The sequence below is a fragment of the Myripristis murdjan genome, chromosome 6 (assembly GCF_902150065.1).
Source record: "Myripristis murdjan chromosome 6, fMyrMur1.1, whole genome shotgun sequence".
Classification (NCBI taxonomy): domain Eukaryota; kingdom Metazoa; phylum Chordata; class Actinopteri; order Holocentriformes; family Holocentridae; genus Myripristis; species Myripristis murdjan.
In genome coordinates this window covers 28,219,958-28,241,818 of record NC_043985.1, presented here as the reverse complement: position 1 = coordinate 28,241,818, position 21,861 = coordinate 28,219,958, and the positions used below count along the sequence as shown (strand labels likewise).

Genomic DNA, 21,861 nt, shown 5'->3' with positions numbered 1-21,861 from the left:
CAAAACGAGGTTCTACAGCACCATCTGGTGCTCAAGTTTGGGCATTGTCATTTATTCAGCTTTTATGTTGACATGACATGTGAATCAACATATTTGATATGTTAAACAATAATAATAATACATTGTGGAATTAACATGCCAGTTTTCATTCTTAACAATCTATATGGCAGTCTAGATTTGTGTTTGGTCAGAGCAGCCAAATGTTTAATCAGCAATACTTTGAGAAATGCTATGGCCAGACGCCAAGGATACTATAAAGTTTCTTTCAACACAAGCATTTATTCCTGCTAATTAAATAACATGTTTTATTATTAGTGATTGATTTTAATCATAAGCAATAAGTCTTTGCATTGTATTGCCTATTTGTACCAACTGACACTCTGTAAAACACACATGATCAAAGAAGAAGTGGGCAGAGACAAACAATATGCTCACACTTAGTTTGACACTGCACACTTTGTCGATTGTTGTAAGCATTTGTTTGCATGCCTTATAAATTATGAAAAATGTTGCTCTAATCCACCATCGCTTCCAAGTCCCCCATCCTGCACATTTTGGTTTCAGGCCTGAGAAGATGAATCAGGGAGTCAGTGCAGTGTAGGAGACATGGGAGAGGAGGCAAGTGTGTGTGAGTGTGTCGGGGATGGCGGATGAGGGCGGTTATGATCTGAGCAAGGTGACGTATTTCTAAATGGCTTCAAGTATTTGAAAAACTTTAAATGCACTTGATGTATTTTTCCTTTGATGGTGCATTTTCACGTTTGAGGCTTTTCAAATGCTCGGAAAGTTGAACACTGTGAGGCTTCACAAAGTCTTTGAAACTTTTATTTTTTTAGATCGTCTTTGCCCAGATCTCAGATATCCTCACATCTTCAGTGGAGGAGGGATACCCTTGGCAATGACCTCAGTAAGAGCACAGGTGAAGTGGAACGATAGTATTGTCATTGTTTTCATCAGCTTCAACACACTACATTAAGTCCCCATGGACCGAGTGTGTGCAGTGATTTCCACACACTCCAGATCTCACCAAGGATCCTGCATAGCCATGCTAAAATCTCCTGTGGGCTAAAGCCAAGGCATTGGGACTGGGGATTTCGCAGGTCGTCGTCTTGATTGTATTGACTCTTCTTTGGAGTGCTCTTTTAGATCGTGAATGGAGCCGGCGACTGGCTAACCAAAGCTCACAAGCAAAGCTGTTCAAAGAGCACAGACGTCAGACCTGCTTACCAAGGAATTTGGGCGGCATTAAGGGCTAGAGTTACTGGACATGGATTAGACTAGACTAGACACAGACTTCAAAAGTTTCAGACTTTTAGCTACTGTTTAATTAAGTTAATAGCTAACCTCAAACTAGTAAAAGGACAAAGAAGGGTGGCTAGTTTCTGTATAAGGAACAATAGGAAACATGAGCAAAATACAGCAGTGCGGAAAAGTATCAGGTACACTTGGGCACCGAGTCAAGGCATTTAAAATGGGAAAGATATGTAATTGGCATGTCAACATCACAGCTCAAACTGAGAGCACAGGGCACACGTTGGAGTCCAAGCTGTGCTTCCACACCGTCTACTGCACACTCACAGAAAGCTACTAGTACACTGACAAATTGCAAACACACATTACCTTTCACATTACACAGATACAGTACCTACACAGATTTTTCCTTGGCTGATTTGTTGTTCAGTTACTGCGGCTTTCCACCATTGTGGAAATGAACTGACGCAACTACAAATTAAATCGCTTCACTGATAATCATTCCCTACAACACAAAATATGACATGAACAGTGACAAATTTAATAACTACCCAGATGGCAACGAAAACAGCGGAAACAAAATCACTTCATTTGGTGGTCTCTATTGTATAACTTACGAAATGCCAAATGTCCGTATATCTAAAGTCCAATGAATGGGGAAAACTTAAACTGGCACATCACTCCATCTCACATATATATCAATAATCAACGACATTCATTAAGACTACAAAACATTCTTGATTTCACGTTGTCAGTGTTACATTCAGAAGTGTTTAACAGTCAGCCCCAACAACTTGCCTCAGAGATGTACTGTGGTGACAATGTTGATGTCGTCAGAGGGGCCACCTCTGCCTGTCTTCTGTCCCAACCCTCTATCTGTCTCTGGCCTGGTCTGTTCCCTCAGATTTGCCCCTCTGTCATCACACCATTTTGTCTGTGGTCAAGAGGAGTGCCTCTGCCTCCCTCTAAGTGCTCGGGGGTTCGCCCTGCGTGTGGCACCTTCAGCCCCAGCCACAACTTAGCGCATCTTGTAGTCATGGGATATGGCGGCTTCACACAGTTGTCCTTTGAAATCCAGCTCGAACGTAAAGTCCAAGTCGCGCTGCACCACGTTGGAGAGAAAAAAAAAACAGAGGTGTTTATCAGGAAGTAGGAAGGGAAGAGAGACAATGACTGAGCAAAACATTTGAGTGAGGAAGAAAAATGCAAAGAGGAAGAAGAAATAGTTCTGTGAAGGAACGGAGAGCTGAGAAAACAGAGTCTTCCATCAGATTTTCCATTTTGACCTGCCAGCTGAACATGGTGTTGACTGAGTACTCTGTCACACATTCACAGAGTTAGATATTTTTGTGGTGCTAAATCAAAATTGTAGACTTCCAATGTTGAATACCTAGAAGTAAGAAAGGTAGCACACACACAGATCTTCAGGAAAAAGTTGACTAATCTCAGTTTCACGAGTTTATTCTGGCCAAGTCTACAAACATGCTAAAGTTTCAGCCTAGTGGCCTTCATCAGAGCATGGGGGGAAACTGGATGTCATGACATTCAACGTTGGTACTCTATTACAGGCTGTTTATGTCAGGGGATCAAAGCAAAGTCTCCCTCTCCATCCCAGAGGGGGAGGAGAGGACAAGGTCAGCAACAAAATCTGTTGTTGTTAGTCTGGAGGTCACAGTGCTGCTGCCAGCTTGACCTCTATCCAACACCGAGGAGTAAACATCCTATCTGCTGTGGAAAGGCTGGGGAGGAAATTAGCCCTCTTTTAGATAGGGTATACAGTAGGTAAGAGGAAATCGATGGCAGTCCTTATGGAAAAAGAGACTCTGTGTTGACCCAGACAGGAAAGTGAAAACATTCTGTGATAACTTTTTTTTTTTTTTTTGACTCTGCACTGCCATTAGCACTTTACACAGTGAATCTGTACATGTATTTCTTTAATTTGCAGCCGGTCTTGAGTGCTTTTTTTGTGCTATCTCATCGTCTAGTCCACACACTCCTGAGATAATATAAATATTAGACAACACGCTGCACTGTGCAGCACACTCACAATGTTTTTCTCATTGGGCTTCATGGCAATGCTGCCGACGATCTCCTCTCCTCTTCGAACTGTCAAGTAGTCTTCCAGATAAAACACCGTCTGCTTCCAGTGGGTGTATGGAGCATCAGGAGCTGGGACACACACGACGACACACACATACAAAAAGAAACCCTTGACATGAGTATCCCTGCAGAATGAACATAAACCAGTTTAACCTTTTAACTTTGGAAGTGAATCTCCGCCGTTAAGACCATGAAGAATAAAGGCAGCAGTAAAAAAGTCATTCAACATGGATGATGCATACATTCTTTTCTCTGCTTGGGCAATCCTCCTCAAGGTTGCACATACCTGAAGATACACTGGGCAGAGGGCATAAAGACATCATGTACAAGTTGTCAGTCTATCATAAGGCCAGCATTACATTTTTATATGTCGTTTAGAAGACGATTTTGTCCAAAGGGACATGCAGTAAGTGCATTTCGTCAGTAATAACCACACAAACCATATCAGTCTTAGTCAGCCTTCGATAGGAATAAATGGCATTTGTAGATTTTTTTTTGTTCTATGAGTAAAGGTGTTAATGGAAAGGTATGGCAATCCAATGTAGATCGGTGCAAATGCAGTATAGTAGGGTGAAAGTGTAGCCCGAAGAGGTGGCCCTTCAGTCCCTGGCAAAACATGGGTAGTGATTCAGTTGCTCTGACAGAAGGAGGATGTTTGCTCCACCTGTGTGGTGCAAGGCAAGCAGATTGACAGACACACACTCTCCTACCCAAGGGCAATTTCAAGTCTCCAATCCAACTGACCTGCATGTCTTTCAAATAAAGTGGAGAACCTATCTAAACTCAGATAAAACATCCTAAGTCTATACACAGAAAGGGCCCAGGCTGAGAATCAAACCTGGAGCCTTTTGTTATTAAAGGACAAGTTCTCTATTGTGGAACCCAGGCCCCTATTTACAGATTTTCTGGCATCATTCTCAGACTGAGAGACCATCATTTCACCAGCTGCTTCAGTATTGATCCTGATATCGATGTGCTGCAGGCTCCTGCGCGGCTACAACAGTGGTCAATGGGGCAATCGTAAATGGTTTTGAAAAAACTAAGATAACTTTTCCAAAACTGGAAGGTCAGTGTATACTCTTTCCAATCTCAGAATGTTCTCCTGAAAAAGGTCTTGCAAACTGAGCATTTTGTCAGTAGTTATTGGTTTAGACAGCAGTATTCTTTTGGCACTTGTTTTGGCTGCTTCTGCACAGTCTCGCTATGGCGCAGAAGTTTATATTTTGAATGGTAGTGCTTGGTTTGTGGAAAAAAAAAAAAGTAGTTCTCTTCCAAATGGAGCAGTTCTGTTGATTTTAGAATCAGTTTGCGAACTCTTTTTAAGGAGAATATTCTGAGAGCACACATCAAGCTTCCTGTTTCAAAACACCAACCTTACCTTAGTTTTTCAAAGCCGTTTATGATTGCCTCACCGACTGCTGTGGTAGCCGAGTGGGAGCCTGCAGCACGTCGATATCAGGCTCAGTACTGAAGTGACTGGTGAAAGGATGGTTTCTAAGTCTGAGGATAATGAAAGATAACCTGTAAGTGGGTGCTAGCTTCCAAAATAGCGAACTTGAGCCACCATGTCACTATAAACGTGCCACCTTATGTTGGCCTGTAAATGCAGAACCCAATCAGTACAATTTTTGGATGATTAACACAGTGGTGAAATGCATCAGTTTAAATCCAATCAGTGTGTTTGAGATACTGTGTGTGACAGATGGAGGAGCAAACAAATGAACAAACTACAAAAGCAAGCCACAGGCCCCGTCAACAATGAATTCAGCTGGTTAAGAAGTGCTCAAAAAGTGTTACCTTGACAGGCGCTGGGAGCAGTGAGAGCAGGGAGAACATGATGAGACACATGGTCACAATACTCACTGAGCTGAATAATTTACTGCCAAAATCTTTTGTCAAGCTTTATGTCACAGCGAGCTCCACTTCAGTTCAAGATGTCAGCACTGAAGTAAAAGGCAAGCAGTGACTGCATGCACTGACCTCTCCACTGCTGCTCGACTCAGTCTTCTCTCATTACCATTTCACTTTGAATGCACCACGCTATCTTCTGCGAGTGTGTGTGTGTATGTGTGTTTGTGCCTGCCTGGAAATGTAGTTCCAGCTGCACAAAACTGATACCTGACACCCAGTGCCAAAACAAATGCCTGCGTTCCCCAGAGACTTGACCATTAACTGATCGCTTGGCTGAGATTCAAAAGGTCAGTACCACTTAAATCGAATTTCAGCCGGCTGTCCCGCGGCAACTTGGTAGCTTTGCCTTTATAGACAAGCTCTTTGTGAATCCATAGATAAAAGGGCCTGGCGATCAGCGGGGTAGCGCCACATCCCCGGCTCTGGGTCTGCGCTGCTGCCATGCTGATGGGCGCTGAGGACACTGACAGGGTAACTCTGTTTGTTATGCTAATTCGATAGGTGAGATGGCATTTCTACTGACCAGCAGGAATTCTAATCTTTGACCTCTACTCCCCGCTCTCTCTGTTTGGCTGAGAGTCTGCGTCCGTGTGACACAGCTGTCCTACAGGACTGCATGGGAAATCAATGGCACACCTAGGCCCTTATACATAAGTTAAGATCTGTATCGCAGAGTTTCGGCAGAGCTGCAGTCTTCAGATTTGACATTGGCAATTCAGCCTGACAGATGAGCTCAAATCAATAGAAGAGAATCGGGAAGGGCAGGAGAAGTGTCGAGGGAGGATTGTCAAAACTTTTCTAGATGGAAATATCACATGATCCCAATGATGCTATAAGCAGCTAAATCAAAGATATTCAATTGTTAGATAACAGCCATTTTGGCTTTTATAGAGATGAACAGTCTCACTACCTTTTATGCTAAATGTTAACACAATGTCTTTGATCAAGGATGACTTTCATTTCATCAAGCCGCCACTAGAGGTCAGTCACACCCAGATGTTGACTCAATAAAAGCTATGCAAATTCACTCCAACTCAGCTCTGTCCGGATCATACAAATCAGCCTGGTGTAAGCTGCTCTAATTTACAACTAAAGTGACGTTTACTGCTGAGGTTCAGGCCCTTTAAGCCTCATCAGACTTAATTAACAAATGGCCTTTTGTCTATGAATGAAGTTTCCTCCGAGCACCATGGGGGGGAGAACGGCAGAGTGAAAGCAACCTCCTGATGACCTGTAAAGACCCCGCCGGGCTCCTCAGCTCTCCAATCTGGCCGCAGTAATCTGCTACCAGAGCTAATTATGAGCATAAATCCACACCAGGTCTTCCAGGGCTTGGATGTAACTTACCGGACCGGAGAAATATGAATGTCTGGCTTGAGATTTCTGTTGCCCATTTTAGTTTTTATATCTACATTCTGCAAATGAGGTGCAGCCCTAATTCTGTCTCAGACTACAGGATTCACATCGAGGCAGCAGGGTGGAACAGTGAGTGCAGAGACAATCCTGCAACTGGAGGACCTGATTTCACAGGACCACCACATATAGGCAAAGAATCTGCCCTACCCAAGTGTCCTTGAACAAGACAATGAATCCCAACCACCTCCAGGGGGCGCTATTTACCTAACTGAATCTGTGCACTTACTTCCTTGAGGTGGTGGACAAGCAAACAAGAATATTTTCCTACATGGATCAATAAGGTATCATATTAGTATTATTATCATCATTGCTCTGATGACTAAAAAATCATTACTACATAAAGCTGGCACACACACACACACACACACACACACTTATATTGCATGCTCACACAGCCAAGGTCCCCTTCCATTTTATTAATGCACAAGGCACAGTAAGACATGTTACCGGTAGAGAAACCAGTCTTCTTGTGACACTTTGTGAACTCGATGTTGAAGTAGGTGACCAGCGCGTGGATGTAGTCGTTCCTCTGGATCTGCAGGCAGAAGGCTGAGGTGAATGACAGGTCCTCCGTCTTCACGGTGTAGATGTCCACCTCCTGCGGGAGAGGAGAAACCAAACATCAGGATATCTGCTAAAACATGTAGTCACTTAGATCCTTAAAGTGGTAATCTGCATGTCGTTGCTGTGGTGTTTTTTGCAGTTACAGTTACTTTGTTGTACTTTACTGACTGCACTGACTGACTTCTGCCCTGCTGTGTCTTTCTCCTTGGATTTTCTGTTGAGGTTCTGTGGGTGGTGGTCTTCCGCCACAGTGGCTTTGGCTGCTCGTGCTGACCACCCAGTTCCTCATACACATAGCCTATATATATTTCAAACTAACCTCTGTTGCTGTTACTGGAAATGTGAACCGCATCGCTTCCTGGGCATGATTAGAACTCCAAATGTAAAAGCGTCCTAATAAATATCATGAAAACCTGATTATCTAATCAGTCTGAACTATACTGATGTTTGATGGTGTCACAATCTAATTTATCTAATTTATCTACATTACAGTGTCACACACACTCCCTTTTCATCTGTATTTTCCATTGTTATCTACCAGCTAAAGGCTTATTCTGACTCTACTTTGACCATTACCTGTGACTATCCATCTCAAAATGCTGCAGTCGATGTGATATGCAATAGTGAAACTAGACTAATCTACCTTACACACCTTACACACACAAACAGCTTCAGCCTGCAAAAAAGACGCAGGATTACCACTGAGCCCCACCTGGACTGTGCCAACAACCTTGTAATCACTAGGGATGAGGTCAGAAACCCTCATGTAGGTAAAACAAGGAGAAGAGGGGGGGCTGGCGTCATCTGGGAGCCCTAACCATTGTCAGACTCCAGGTGCTAGCCCTGCACCGTGCTGGTTCCAGTCAGTTTAATAGGGGATCTGATACCTCATCATCCTGCTAGGCCACAGGGGGAGAAGAACATGCCGTCCTAGAGCTCCATTTACTCTCATGTGTGAACAGCACTGCGGCAACACGGAAATCACGTTAGCTTTCATTACTGTGCAGTAGAGGGAGAATCCAGTGCATCTAAAACCTGTGCTGCAGGGTAAACATGTAGGTGGAGATGGGATAATGTTGTTTATGCACTATCTGTGCTAATAACTATTCAGTGCTCATATAGGGGTTGACTGGTGATGGTGCCAGATGCCAGATTTGCTGTGGGGGAACATGGCTTACATTTGTTGGCAATAAAAACAATATAACATCAAAGTCAGTCTCCCCCTGCTATCCTTAACAAAACAATCCCTCCCATAAAAGCTTTTGCCAGATATTTACTCTGGCCATGCAATTAAAACTTCTCAAAGTGTCGTTTCAAAGTTTAAATCAGCAATATGTTGCATCTCCTTTAAAAACAGTTTAAAAACAGTAAAAGTTTTAGTTCCACTCCCACACCGACTGCTAATGTTAAATTTTAACTTTCTCAGAAATAGATTTGTTGACCATTTCATTTAATCATGCTAAAGTTCAATAACATGAGGTCCTATGTGCACTACCTCTGTGTTTTTCAAAGTGGGGTTTTGGGACCTCCAGGGGTCCTTGACGGCTTTCCAGGGGGTCCTTAGCAAAATTAAGATTACTTTCATTTCACTGTGATTTAATTCACTTGACATTTTTACCATTTTTATGATTACAAAAATGATTGTATCATTATTTCAACATTGTCTTCGCTCATCTAATCTCATCATCACTCTGAATTTATTTATCAATATTCAAGTCACTTCACATGGGGTTCTATAATGAAAGTCAACGTGGGGGTCCTGAACATGAAAATGGCTGCTCATACATCTTGAAAAACTGGAGTACACTCAGTAATCCTGTCAAAGGCAACAAAGCTTGTCAGCGGCTTATAATTTTCGAAAATATTCTTTCTTCATAAGATCCAAAGACAGGCAACATTCCCACCAACACCATCAAAATCTATATCAAAAACAGACTCTCATGAATAATCTCTTTGCTTATTTGCTTTGATATCCAAAAGCATTTGAATTTATGCCAATACAGGGGCGCCCCTGCAACTCGGCAGCATTTGAAAAAAAGAGGACACATCAAAGTCAAGGTGTGATCGCATGGCAGTATTCACCAGTGCTGAGGTGAGATAGGGCAGCATGGTCCAATCAATACCAGCGATAAGAAGGTCGCCACGCAAAGGAGTACAATCAGAAAGTCTAGACAGGGTGCCATTGACATGCATGGCACAGACCTGATCAGGCTCATTCACACTGTGAGGGGAACAGACAGGCCGGCGGCCACAGGTCTCACGCATCAAAGCCCTATTCATGACATACTGAATGGCTCTGGATGGTTATGTGCAGCATGGTGGTGCATTCATTTTCACCACTGCAGATATGTCAGCATCTATGCATGGATGTTAATGAGGGACAGACTAACTAACATGGATAGTCACTCATTCCCATTGCATATGCCTGCTGCTTTCAATTCTGCAGAGCTAAGTCAGAAATTGCTGCTAATCATTTGTTGTGTCACTTAAAGACCACCGTTTGATTATAAATGCACAGTTATTGGTTTGATTGTTGCAGCATTATCAGGTTAAAATTATTCACCTACAATGGACACGTCGAGCTTTGTGGTACACGAGCGGCATCTCTGAATGCTCAATGGCTATGCATATTCTCTGGCTCTCCATCAAACAAAAAATATTATCCGTAGTTTACCGACCTTGACCAGACAGGAGTTGGTCACCACCTGTTTGGGGTCCACTATGTCCACCAGCGGCTCCTTCATGGCCACGTTACGGATGCAGGTCATGTCGAACCCGTACACGTTCTCCCACCCTGATGAACAGATAAATCACGGTTTTATACAGCCTATTGGAAGTTATGAAATATGAAAGCTATTTTTTTTGTGACCAAGTTTTTATTCAGTTTGTGAAAGGAGAGAGACATTTGACATAGCACGAAAGAAGCAAATATATACAGAATATTTCAAAGAAGCAGCTAACAAAAGCACTACTGGGCCTTTATTTACACAGATATCCATCTTGAAAGACAAAAGTCGCATTATGTTTGGATATGATTTGTAAACACAGGCCTCCTCCTCTCTTTGGCCCGTAGCCTAAGTGATTGCACAGCATGCATTATTCATGGAGCTCCGTAAAAGCTTGTGTGAGCCAACATCTCTATCGTGACCCATAAGGACAGAACTACTTGAGTGTATCGGGTAGTTGTTGATAATGAACAGGTCACAAACCCGCCGGGATTTTTGTAATGTACTGTATTTGCATTTCCGGCTGCCCACTCCACTAAGGCAGCGTGCAGCCCAGAGTGCCGCTAATGACTACAGGATGCTCTTAGAATACTGGAGTGGCTCCGAAGGCCATTTCCAGCTCAAATGTGAAGGTCACCGAGGGACATCTGTCTGGAGAGAATGAAGTTCGGGGTCAGTTTGTGCATGTGACTCACTCATTCCTGTCTGGCCGCATGTAAACTCTCCACTGACGGCATCACGGCAGAGAAAATTACAAGAGTCTGGATGTCACTGCGAAGATTGCCGGTGCAGTATGACTTTCTCTGGATTTCGTCTGCTGCATTGTGATTGTGTAATTCCCCAGATGCGCGGGGGTGTGCATGTGGGAGGTCTACGGGCTATTGTTCTGTTTCTGTGTCTGTTGTCACTGAGGTTCTGCACTGACATAACTCTGAGTGTGTTGGCTGCGTTTTCAATCTTTGCGTCCAGAAACGAGGACTGCAAAACTGCCCACACTCCTCATGGTGAGTTTAGAACGAGGTGATGCTGAGATGGAGAGGCTTGTCGACTTTTCATAACGATCATCGCCTCCAGTGTTGCGCCTGCTGAACAGTTAGCACTGCTCTGTGTGTGTGTGTGTGTGTGAGTGTGTGTGTGTGTAGGTGCACTGCAAGGGTGCTGATGTTGCTCTACATCCTCAGTCCATTAACAAAGCAGAAACATAATCCAGGTTAGAGCCATCCCAGGGGAAAGAGAAGCGGCACACCAAGTACAGTAGGAGACAGAAAAGTTTCAAAATCAAGAGTCAAGTTATACTTACACTCATTCACACACACACACACACACACGCATAAACACACACACTGAACTTACAATGTATTTTGAAGTCTTTATACTGCCTGTCCTCGATGGCCACCACATACAGAGTGGCACGGTCAGGAAACATTAATCCACCCGGTTTCTGTTAGACGGATGAAGCAGAAAAAAAAAAAAAAAAAAATGCCAGCAATTAATCCTGAACATCCAGTGAGTTACACCATGCATGACTTTTCATCCAGTTTGAAAAATAACATGCACTTCAAACTATAATGCAGTTTAATAAGTTCAATTTAGTGCAATGAAAAAGCAATACATTTCCCATTAATGGAATAAAACTTACCAACTATTAAAGCAATAACTTATTTCCTGTTAAAGTAACAATTATTACCTTAATGGGCCTTTTATAGAAAAAGGCTAATATTTTTTCAAGTGGAATCCATTTACATTAATCACCAAAGACACTTTCTGTATATATATGACCCCATATTTAATCATCAAATCTGTAAATGAATGACAGATTTATATTGAATTATAGCTAATATCATATAATCGGTTCAGTGACTTTTGTTTTGAAAACTGACAAATTTAGCCTTAATTGATGTATTAAATCCAAATAATGTAACAGATATTACGTTGACTGGAATAAGATAATAAAAGTTCTTACTTTGGCAGGAAGTAAGATGCATTGAGTTAATGGAGAATTCAGGAGTATGAGATTAATTACCGCAAATTGTTATTACATGACTGATTTATTATGTTAATGACAAGCTTTAACACTCATAGTTGGAACTCAAGGACATTTCAGGCGAGGTTAATTTGCATAAAATATGATGCTCAAACAAATGAAAAGGTTGTTTTTCAGATGTGACATATTCGTGCCCAAGTGTTACACATGCACGCACATGCACAGACACACAGACACACACACACACACACAAACACACACTGCATACCAGCCACTTGTCCCTGGCGAAGATGACGGTGTTGAGCATGGATTCGTAGAAGAGGCAGTAGCCCATCCACTCTGAGATGATGATATCCACCTTCTCAACAGGAAGCTCCACCTCCTCCACTTTGCCTTTGAAGATGGTGATGACTACAACGCACAACGGAGCTTTTAGATCACATACAACATATTTTGGCATGTGCAAAAGAAACACGCATCATACAAAACGTGTACACCAACGTCGCAAACGATGAGGCTCAAAATATGTCTATATGTGTGTTTGTGGGACATGTAACATGTTCTTGGAAACACACGTCAGCTCTGATAAACCCACCGCAACCTACATATTTGGATATAAACATTCATACGCAGTTGCCAGGTGGCAAGACTTCAGCATTGTCTGAGAGAATATACAATCAAGTCTTTCCCAATGCAAGTACGCAACCACAAAGCGCCAGAACTAAAGAGCTCTGATTGATGGAAATCAGCGAAGAATAGAAACATGGCTAAAAGGCTTGAATATGACTCATTTACACATTCACAGAATCCGCTACACAAAAAGAAAATGTAAATGTGTTAATATATAACTGCACGCAAGAATGAAACTGGAGGGAAGAGCTATAATTTGCCAGTGACACCATTTTGTATATGTAATATAGGGACAATGGGCAGATTCATGAATGGTGAGCTTCAGCGTGTGTGTGTGTGTGTGTGTGTGTGTGTGAGAGAGAGAGAGAGTCAAAGTGGCTAGACATCTTCTCATGTATTATGTGCCACCACAGTAGCCATGGAGTTTTTATGGAAATCAGCCCAGCTGGGGTCTACAAAAGAAGGAACGGATCTCTGCTTTGATTAGCTGAGATTAGCTGACACCGGCCTCATTTTTTCCACCATGGCGATAAGTTACTGAATAGTTTCCCTGGTAGTGCCACTCAGCATGACATGTGAACCCCATTACTCCAACCAGTGATTGCTTCCTGCTTATTCACTGTCCTTGATGTGCCAAAACACAGAGAAAGCATAGCGTTAACTCCCCGCTCAATCATTTCAGTGTACTTAATATTCATTGGTTTATATGTATGAATTTTGCTGACAGTGTTTTTTTATGGAGCTATTATTTGGTGGACGCGTTGGCATTGGCCCGGGCTGTAAATTTGCTTGCAAAGTTGCAGGGGATGTTATCGCAAAATGTATGCTGTGTGTACGCGGTAAATATGCCGGTAACAATGAATACAAATGAGGCATGGTCAGAGCAGTGTGAGGTGAGCAAGGTCATCATAAGTTGGATATAGACAGCCATTTAAAACCCTGCAGTGTGCGCCGTGCACGACCACCCCGCTGCACTGTCTCCTCCAGGTGCACCATTCCTCATTTTCCTCCTCCTCCTCCTACGGCATCCTTGAATCCTTTTCGTTCTCCGTCTTCACCCTTGGCTCCTCGTCAACAATCTATTATATCCCTCCTTCGCGTTCTTCTCATAGCTCTTGATATCTGCCACATCTCATCTTGTAGCTCTCTCTTTTCTCTCTCTTTTTTCTTTTTTTTTTCTTTTTTTTTTTTTTTTTTACCGAGGATAATGTGCGGTAACATTGGAGTGGGCAGAAGAGGAACTGCTGCAGCTCTTACCACTGTCCAGGTGGTTAGACTTGATGATCCTCTCTGAGTACTCGGATATACTGGAGCATTCAATCTGGCATAGGAAACAGAAAGCATACATGAATATAGACCTGCAATATAATCCTGCAATATAATGTCAATAGAATGTGCTGTATACAATGCAGTTATACAATACAGCTCTAAGGCATATTCAAAACAATTTCAGTTTCTCTGATGTAAGTGTGTGTGTGCCGACCACCTGCACCATGCCATGAGAAACACTGGATTAATGCAAACTTCTTCGGATATACCGTTGACACAAAAAATATCTATTTGTCTACTTACAGCAACAAAAGGTGAATGAAAACTGGTTGTAAATTAATTTTTATAGTCAAGCTTTATGAGAAAAAAAGGCTAAAATATGAATTGATCAAAATAGTGTATTTAACAATATAGCCACATGTTTTCCATCACCTCCCCGTAATTCAGTTGCCTTTGCGTCATATAACCTTGGCCCTCTCACGTGACCCCTAATGTGGCTTCAAACACAACATTAGGCACATCAAATATTCAAAATCATTAATCATTATCAGCCATACCTCAAAACCCAAATTTTGATTTAGAAAGTGGAGCTGTCCTTCTTTCTTCTTTCCTCTAACAACACACATATACGTATGGTGACCCATCCATTCAGCTCCACTGATCTATTCATTTCAAATTGGCACCTACATGAAGCTTTTCGCAAAATGCTGTCACACGATGATGCTTTCTGATGCTAAGAGGAAAATGTGTTATTTTCTTGCTCCCGCCTCCACCATAAATTCAGTGCACACTTGATACCCATAAGTAGACAGCCTTCCCACTCCAGTGAAGGAATTTGTCTCCTGCATTGTCAATTAGGACATTATTACACTTCAAATTAGACTTCCCCAAGGGTTTTGCCCAATAAAGCTCACAGTAACGTTATCTTCACAGCTGAAGACGTAGCTATGCTTCAGTTATCGCCTATACGGTGGTGGATTCAAGTCCACTGACAGCATGAAAACAGCTTCAAGGGCACTGACCATATAAAAGTGCAAATTGAATCCTAATCTTTGTCTCTCAAACTGGCCCAACAGAATGTGCCTTTGAGCGGTGCTGTGAAGGTCTATATAGGAGCCGTCACTTCACAGAAAGTATGCACCATCCGGAGACATCCGACAGCAGGCTGAGAGGAAGAAGGTGAACGCCTCGGTTTGAACTGTTTTGTGTTGAGACAAAACCACTGAAAGCCTGGCGCCCTTTCGTGCCCTGCGTCTTCTCAATCGCTGTCGACGTAGAGAAGTTCTCCGGATTCTCTTCAACCTTAACTGACAGGAATCCAATGAGATGAAAGGAGGCAAACTCTCCTTCAAGTGCGACAAGTACAGTGCGAGGGATGGAGGGTCCCTCAGGAAAGGAAAATTGAAAGAAGCTGGAGTGGCCTGAAACTACAGGAAGCACAGAGTGACACAGGGCACCTTGAGGGTGTTAAGATTAATTCCCATCCGGTTACCTTCAAGCCAAGTCAAGTCAAATTCGTCTTTATTGTCATTTCAGCTGTAGAAATTGAAATACGAGCATCCAAAACTGCATTAACTTTACATGGTGGAACAAAATTATTAATCTTAGGCCAAAGTGAAACAGTAGCAGTATATGAGCAGTTTCAAAAGATAGTGATGAGTAGGCAAAAGGTGTTTATAATTAACTAAACTCACTGTAAAATCCTGAGAGCTGTAAGTTTCTAGCTGCAAATTCTGATCCTTCAACTTTCTTGAATTCTCTGAAACAGGAAGGGGTTATGATTTAACAAGAAAAAAAAAACATGAAATGAAACTGGACTTAACATTGCACACTACAGCAATCTCAAGCTCTGGCTGAATAAGCTGAAACGACACAGACATTATGCTTGTACGTGCCCATGTGTAGACAGTAATACTTGTGGAGGCTTCGTGGTGACAGATACAAGCTGCAAAACCACATTTAAATCCAGCGAGGGTGCTCTTTATCGAGTCGGCCAGCAGTCTGCCTCCGTCGTCCACTGCCACAGCCTCTCACTTGAGATAATGGTGAAGGTGCAGGTTAGTTGCCGGCTTAAGTGCAACCGGCTCTGTATGTTTTGTCACTAACCTTCATGAATGACTCAGCATTGAATCACTGAGAGAGCATTCACTGTGTGAAATCTCACATAACCCAACTTGTCACATAGCTCAGCTTTTGTTAAAATCAGCATCTCACGCAATACCTGCACCACATCGCTCTCTCCTCTCAGCAGCATCCCTGCCACATTGTTGAAACTCCCTGACTTTCTGGCAGCGTTCTCTGTCTACCACCCTCTGTTTCTTTATCTTTTCTCCATGAGCCTTGAGCTCTAGTGCTTTATGTGTTTTGTACCTCCTGGCCTGCCCTCCAATGCAGAAGCCTGGAGACGATAGAAAGCAGATTCACACTGCAGGGCTTACAAGGCTGATTTATTGAGCTGCCAGCCGTAATATGGTATAACATAATAGAGGTCCTTCATTCATCAACATAATCTCTGGATAGTTCAAGCGAGTAGCCTTCGTAAGAAAAAAATAAAAGGAAGGCAGGGAACATCAGTGTATAGATTTTTACCGCAGTTTGTACACTGTGTTCTGCTCACCTCGGGGATGTTAGGCAGCCTGTGAGTGTGAGCCAGGTGTGTGTGAATGCATTTGAGCTGCAAGATATCCATCTGGTCCCATTCAAGAGGAAGACTCTTTAATGAACTGTTGGTGCTCTCGATTATGAGGGCCAAGGCCAGGCTGGGACCTTCACACACAGGACAGACCGAGTTGGTAGAGAGACCCAGCTGGGCCTCCCATGGACAAATGAGAGCTACTGCAGGAGTTGATTAGGCATGCTCTGTAAGCAGTGAACCATCTGTGAGGTGGATAAATTAAGGGATATCATGATTAATATCACTGCTCTTTCTTTCTTTCATTCTCTTTCTTTCTTTTTTTTAACTCGATCTTAAGTGCCTGTGCCAGCCTTCTCTTCCATGGGGAGGCACTGCTCCTTATGGCTGTTCATCTTGTAGCCAAGCATCTCTAGGATCCCTGATGCTGTTGCATATATCAACCAGTGATGGTCTCAGTGTGATGCAAACATACTGTATGTGCACAGGTGAGGGATCGTCAGCAGCTTTTGTCTCTCAGCCTTGGCAAGTGGGAGAAGTTCCAGTATTGCAGCTTCGATATGATCTTCAATTTCAGGTCAGCTGCCAGTGTGTTAAGGTCGGACTTAGTTGTTATTGGGGCTTGGTACCCAGTCTCGGAGTGATGATGAAATCTCCCCTCTGACCTTGGCTCCCCCTTGCTGTAGCATCTTTGTACCGTCGATGAGGTACATGGTGCCGCATTAATTTCGAGTTGTGATAGTGGCGTCCCTTTGCAGACACTGGAACACTGAGCAAACAGTTGTTTCAATCTGGATGTCAGGTTTTGAAGTATACTCTGTGTACATACACACACAAGGATAAGCACAATAGGCCCCCTTTAACATATACAAACAGCCCACAGCTGTTGGAATGATAACACCTTCTTCCAGGCCTTTCTTGAGATTTCCATACACCATGCAGAGACTGAATGTTAGTTCTGCCTCTGCAGAGCACTCCTGCTCCTCCTGCTTTCCCTTTTGAGCATACAACACCATTCAAGGATTCAGCATTAGTGCTGTCTCCCTGGAGTCTTCCTGCTCCTGTTGATAGAGGGCTGGTCAGTGGGCTGCTGGTAGTGCCCAGAGCCCTCTGTCTGTGTGTCTGTCATCTGCCAGCCAAGGACATTGTGATGCATCTGCCCACCAAGAGCTCTGCTGCATTAACTGTGTGAGCAAATGGGTTGCAGCAGGTGTGCATGCACACACATGCATGTCTGTATCCCTGTGTGTGTGTGTGTGTGTGTGTGTGTGTGTGTGTGTGTGTGTGTGGCCGTAGGGCTGCCAACACCAGCCTTCTAATTGGCAATGATTCCTTGTCTCTTTGCACAGCTCTGTGAAGAAGAGACAGCCATTACTCATGTGTCCATCAGAGCCACAGTTCAGTGGGAAGACCGAAGCCTCCAGGCGTGTTTGTAGCACACACCCCCTCACACTCTGCCATACCAGCTCTCACTGGTGTCAGGAATAGTCACTGTCACTGTAGTGCTCCCTGTAGACTCACACTGAGGCGACTCTCTAGAGACAGAGTAAGGACAGGTTTCCAAGTTTGCTTAAGTGTCGTGGCACTATTCTTCTCTGCCAGGGCTGTTTAACTGTGAGTTGTGAGTTGGAATTGAGTTGGGATAGAAGAACAGTAAAACTAACTAAACTGAAACTGTAAATGAATGCAGCACTACTTGGATGCCTGTTTAAGAGTCTGGACCTGCTTTACAGAGTCTTCACATCAGTAAACCCATCCATCCATCCATTTTCCACAGCCGCTTATACCTAATGGTGGTCTTGGGGGCTGGAGCCTATTCCAGCATGCATTAAAAAGAAGGCAAAGAAACAGCACAGGTCACCAGTCGTGACTTGGATGCTCATGCTTAGACTCAAACCCATGATCTTTGCTCCTCAGGAAGGTGACAAACGGATTGAGCCACTCAGGAAGTGGCAATAAAAGTGTAAAGTAGGACAAACACTGATAAAATGTTAATTGTACATTTTTACACTAGCAGGAGGATATCAGATTTGGGATCTAGCACCAGAGATGACTTACGGTATTCTGTGGATTCAAGATAAAGTTAATCATTTTTCTTCTCTGTTTGAACAGGTACAAGTGGCAGAATGGTGTTGAGCCTGAGAGAGTTGGCCCACAGCCCAGATCTTCATCTTTCATGCGGAGGTTTCAGCAGTGAAAAATGATAAAGGTATAGGGCTCCGGTCCGTCGCTCCAAAGAAGAGCACGACAGTCAAACATGATGACAGCATTCTGGGATGAAAGGTCACAACCCTGCTTACATTCATAAAATGCTGCCACATGTATAGGGGTAGTAACATGAATGTGAGATGAAACGTAAACTGAAATTATATAAGAGAGTAAGAGAGAGAGAAAGGCAGAAGAAAGGAGATTCAAACAAAGATGTGAAGCGAGGCTTAGTCACATACACAAACACATAAAACTAGTGACTCAGGATAAGTCCCTTAGCAATTGTAAGTTAATCATCCCTCCCCTAAAGCAAATGTGTGCTGTCTGGAGCCATACAAAAGAGGTTCCACATGGTTATCCAGAGCTAGTGGTCTGTAACCAGCATGTATTCTCAAAAATGCCCCGAGTAACAATTACTTCTGCTCCAAAACATAACAACAGACAAGAGAGCTCCCAAACAGCAAGGGCTTGGTCTGTCAACGCGCCTGAAAGGCCACACACTTTCATCACCTGCCTGTCAGACAAAATTTGCCTCTAAGTTCAAGGGGTCTGACAAAAACACTGAAAAATTCATGTACGTGCTTATACAAAGAGATACAGTCACACACACACTTACATACAGTACAAACAGAGCCTGTGTGTGCAGCTCGTCAGACTAGGCTCCACAGCACAGTGATTTGATCCTGATGGTTCAGGATGATAACACTCCAGAGAGAGGCGGCATGTCTTACCCCATACACGTGCTTTGCCCCTGCCTTGGCAGCGAACATGGACAGGATCCCAGTCCCACTCCCCACATCCAACACGATTTTGTCCTTGAAAACGTGCTTGTTGTGGTACATGGAGTTCCTGTAGGTGAGCGTCCTCACTTCGTCCTTCAACATCTCCTGTTGGAGAACATGGCAAATAGGTAATGTCAGCAGGAGACGGCATTGTGGATTTCTTCTGAGGAGGATGACAATTTGTTGTTGAATTAAAAAACAGTATCTGCTGCCTAGACACTGGGCTTAATATTTGCTGCAGTATCTGTGTTTGGGCTACCAAGGGAGCAGTGACAAATATCAAACAGCCGCGTGCAATCCCCGTAATCTTAGTCTATTCCAACTCAGACACATGGCTCTACATTAAAAACCATCGTTGGTGTTACTGAATAAGCCCCGTGAGCCTCAGGCTCAGTCTTGGCCTCTCCTTGTCTCTCTCTCCGTCTCTCTCTCTCTTAACCTGTGCACGTATGTTTGCGTAAAGCATATTCACAAAGCAGAAATGATAAAAATCCACATGACCTACATTCCAAAAATATAACAGAACAAAACCCATCTAGCAGGTTGCACTTAGAACTTGCTCTTTACACTATCTCTAATCCTTTCTCCATCTCTCCTCTTTACAATGCAGCTGATCTCTGAGGATAAAGGTAACCATGTAGAAGGATTAAATCACTGTCTTGAATGGTGTAAATAGTGGAACTGTAACTGAGAAAGACAGACATAAAGAAAGAAATAAGGAAAGAAAGAAATAAGAAAGAAAGAAAGAAAGAAAGAAAGAAAGAAAGAAAGACAGAAAGAAAGACAGCTTCCTTTGAAGAAAGAAACCCAGTCGAGGCCCTGAAAGTCCCTCATTTGCATGTAAATATATATGTAATTATATCCCCAAAATGAAAAGTCAGGGATGTTATGGCTTCGCCCTGACTGCCGCCTCCAACCTTCACCAGCTTTTGGCAATGAGCAAGGCAACTCGGAGACCTTTTATTTAAACGTTTTCAGATTTGCAATGTGCATTCATGATCCCTAGAGGAAGAAACCTATTGATGTTGATGACCAACATGACCTTTGCTGTTAAACCACCATCAGGCCAAACTTTCAATTTGTGAACGTGCTAATGATAGTCCTAATGTTGGTAAACAGCAATAGAAGATGTAATAGACACTTAGCGCTGTGGGGAAGGAGGACAGGATGATCTCATGACTGGTGGCAGCAGTGATTAATACAGATGCCCTTTGGTTGGCCAAACCATTGAACCAGATTAGGGACAGAGCCACAGAGTGTCATTACCCTCCTTCACTGACAGCACAGATAGTTCAAATATAATTGCACCCTCTAAAACAAATCCTTATATTATATTGGTTATATCTATTTTTATTTTTTGCCTAGCCTATCTGACATTGATTGCAAGAAACTGGCAGAGAAAATCCATGTTACTCTGGGTCAGATGTTAACGAATATAATGAATATGCCTTAATGGATATGCCTGCCCTGGGGCTTTTATAATATAGGCTCATTCATCACTGGGATATATTCACAGGCATCTTTCTATCCATCCATGACAAGAATAGATACCGAAGTTAGGAGCAGGTTGGTTCTCGTTTAAATGGCAAGTATCAACTGTTGTACCTCATGGATGCCAAAGTGGGCATACGAGTCGAAGTAGTAGTCCCGAGACGTCATCTCGTCCGGGTTGAGAAACTTGGCCATCTTCCCCCGCCCAGGACAGCTGGGGAGGCTCGCAGCGTGGGGTGTGTGTGGCGGGCACGGAGGCCGCGGTGCATGGTGGATGGAGGGCACAGGCTTGGGCAGCGGAGTGGGCTGCGCCGACTGGGACGGGATGATGCGGATTGGCTGTGGCTGAGACTGTGGTTGCTGGAGAGGTGGAGATGGAGAGAAAAAGAGAGAGAGGGAGCGAGAGAGAGAGAGAGAGAGAGAGAGAGAGAGGTGGGGAGGAAGTGAGAAAGAAAGAAGGGAAGAACTGCTGAACTGTGCCTGAGGCTAGTGGGCTGTTGTCAGTATTACACTCAAAAGTTGAGAGAGAAAACAGAAAAAATAATTGCATCATGGGTAATACACATACTCCCCTGCAAACTAACGCATCAACAGTATCAGAAGGATTGAAATAGTTTGCATTCAGCTCTCTGACAGTGATTGGCTCAGATTTGTCAGCCGTTATTATTTTCATCTCCTCCCATGTCTATCAGTTCATCTGTCAGTCTGCTATCCCATGGAGCCGTCTGGTGAGTTCACTGGGATCCTCTGACTGCTGACATGAAGCCAGCCAGTCTGTCAACAGGAAGCAGAAGGCACAGAGCTCTCGTCTGCACAGGAGGTACTCCCATAATGCTCTGTTTATCACCTGTGAGGCCTGATGGGAAGGTCCAGTCAGAAAGGGGGGCGGGGGTTGGT

General features: G+C 43.4%; 1 protein-coding gene across 1 annotated transcript; it reads right to left on the bottom strand.

The window, feature by feature from the left end:
• Window positions 1–31: 31 nt before the first annotated feature.
• On the bottom strand, window positions 32–21,186 carry LOC115360934 (protein arginine N-methyltransferase 8-B). Its single transcript, XM_030054126.1, has 9 exons — window positions 21,079–21,186; window positions 19,423–19,578; window positions 13,840–13,903; window positions 12,221–12,363; window positions 11,322–11,409; window positions 9,921–10,036; window positions 7,126–7,276; window positions 3,299–3,420; window positions 32–2,353 (listed from the first exon to the last, which is right to left on the bottom strand). Exons 1-9 carry the CDS (start codon window positions 21,157–21,159, stop codon window positions 2,270–2,272), a joined length of 1,005 nt encoding a protein of 334 aa, XP_029909986.1. The 5' UTR covers window positions 21,160–21,186; the 3' UTR covers window positions 32–2,269.
• Window positions 21,187–21,861: the final 675 nt, after the last annotated feature.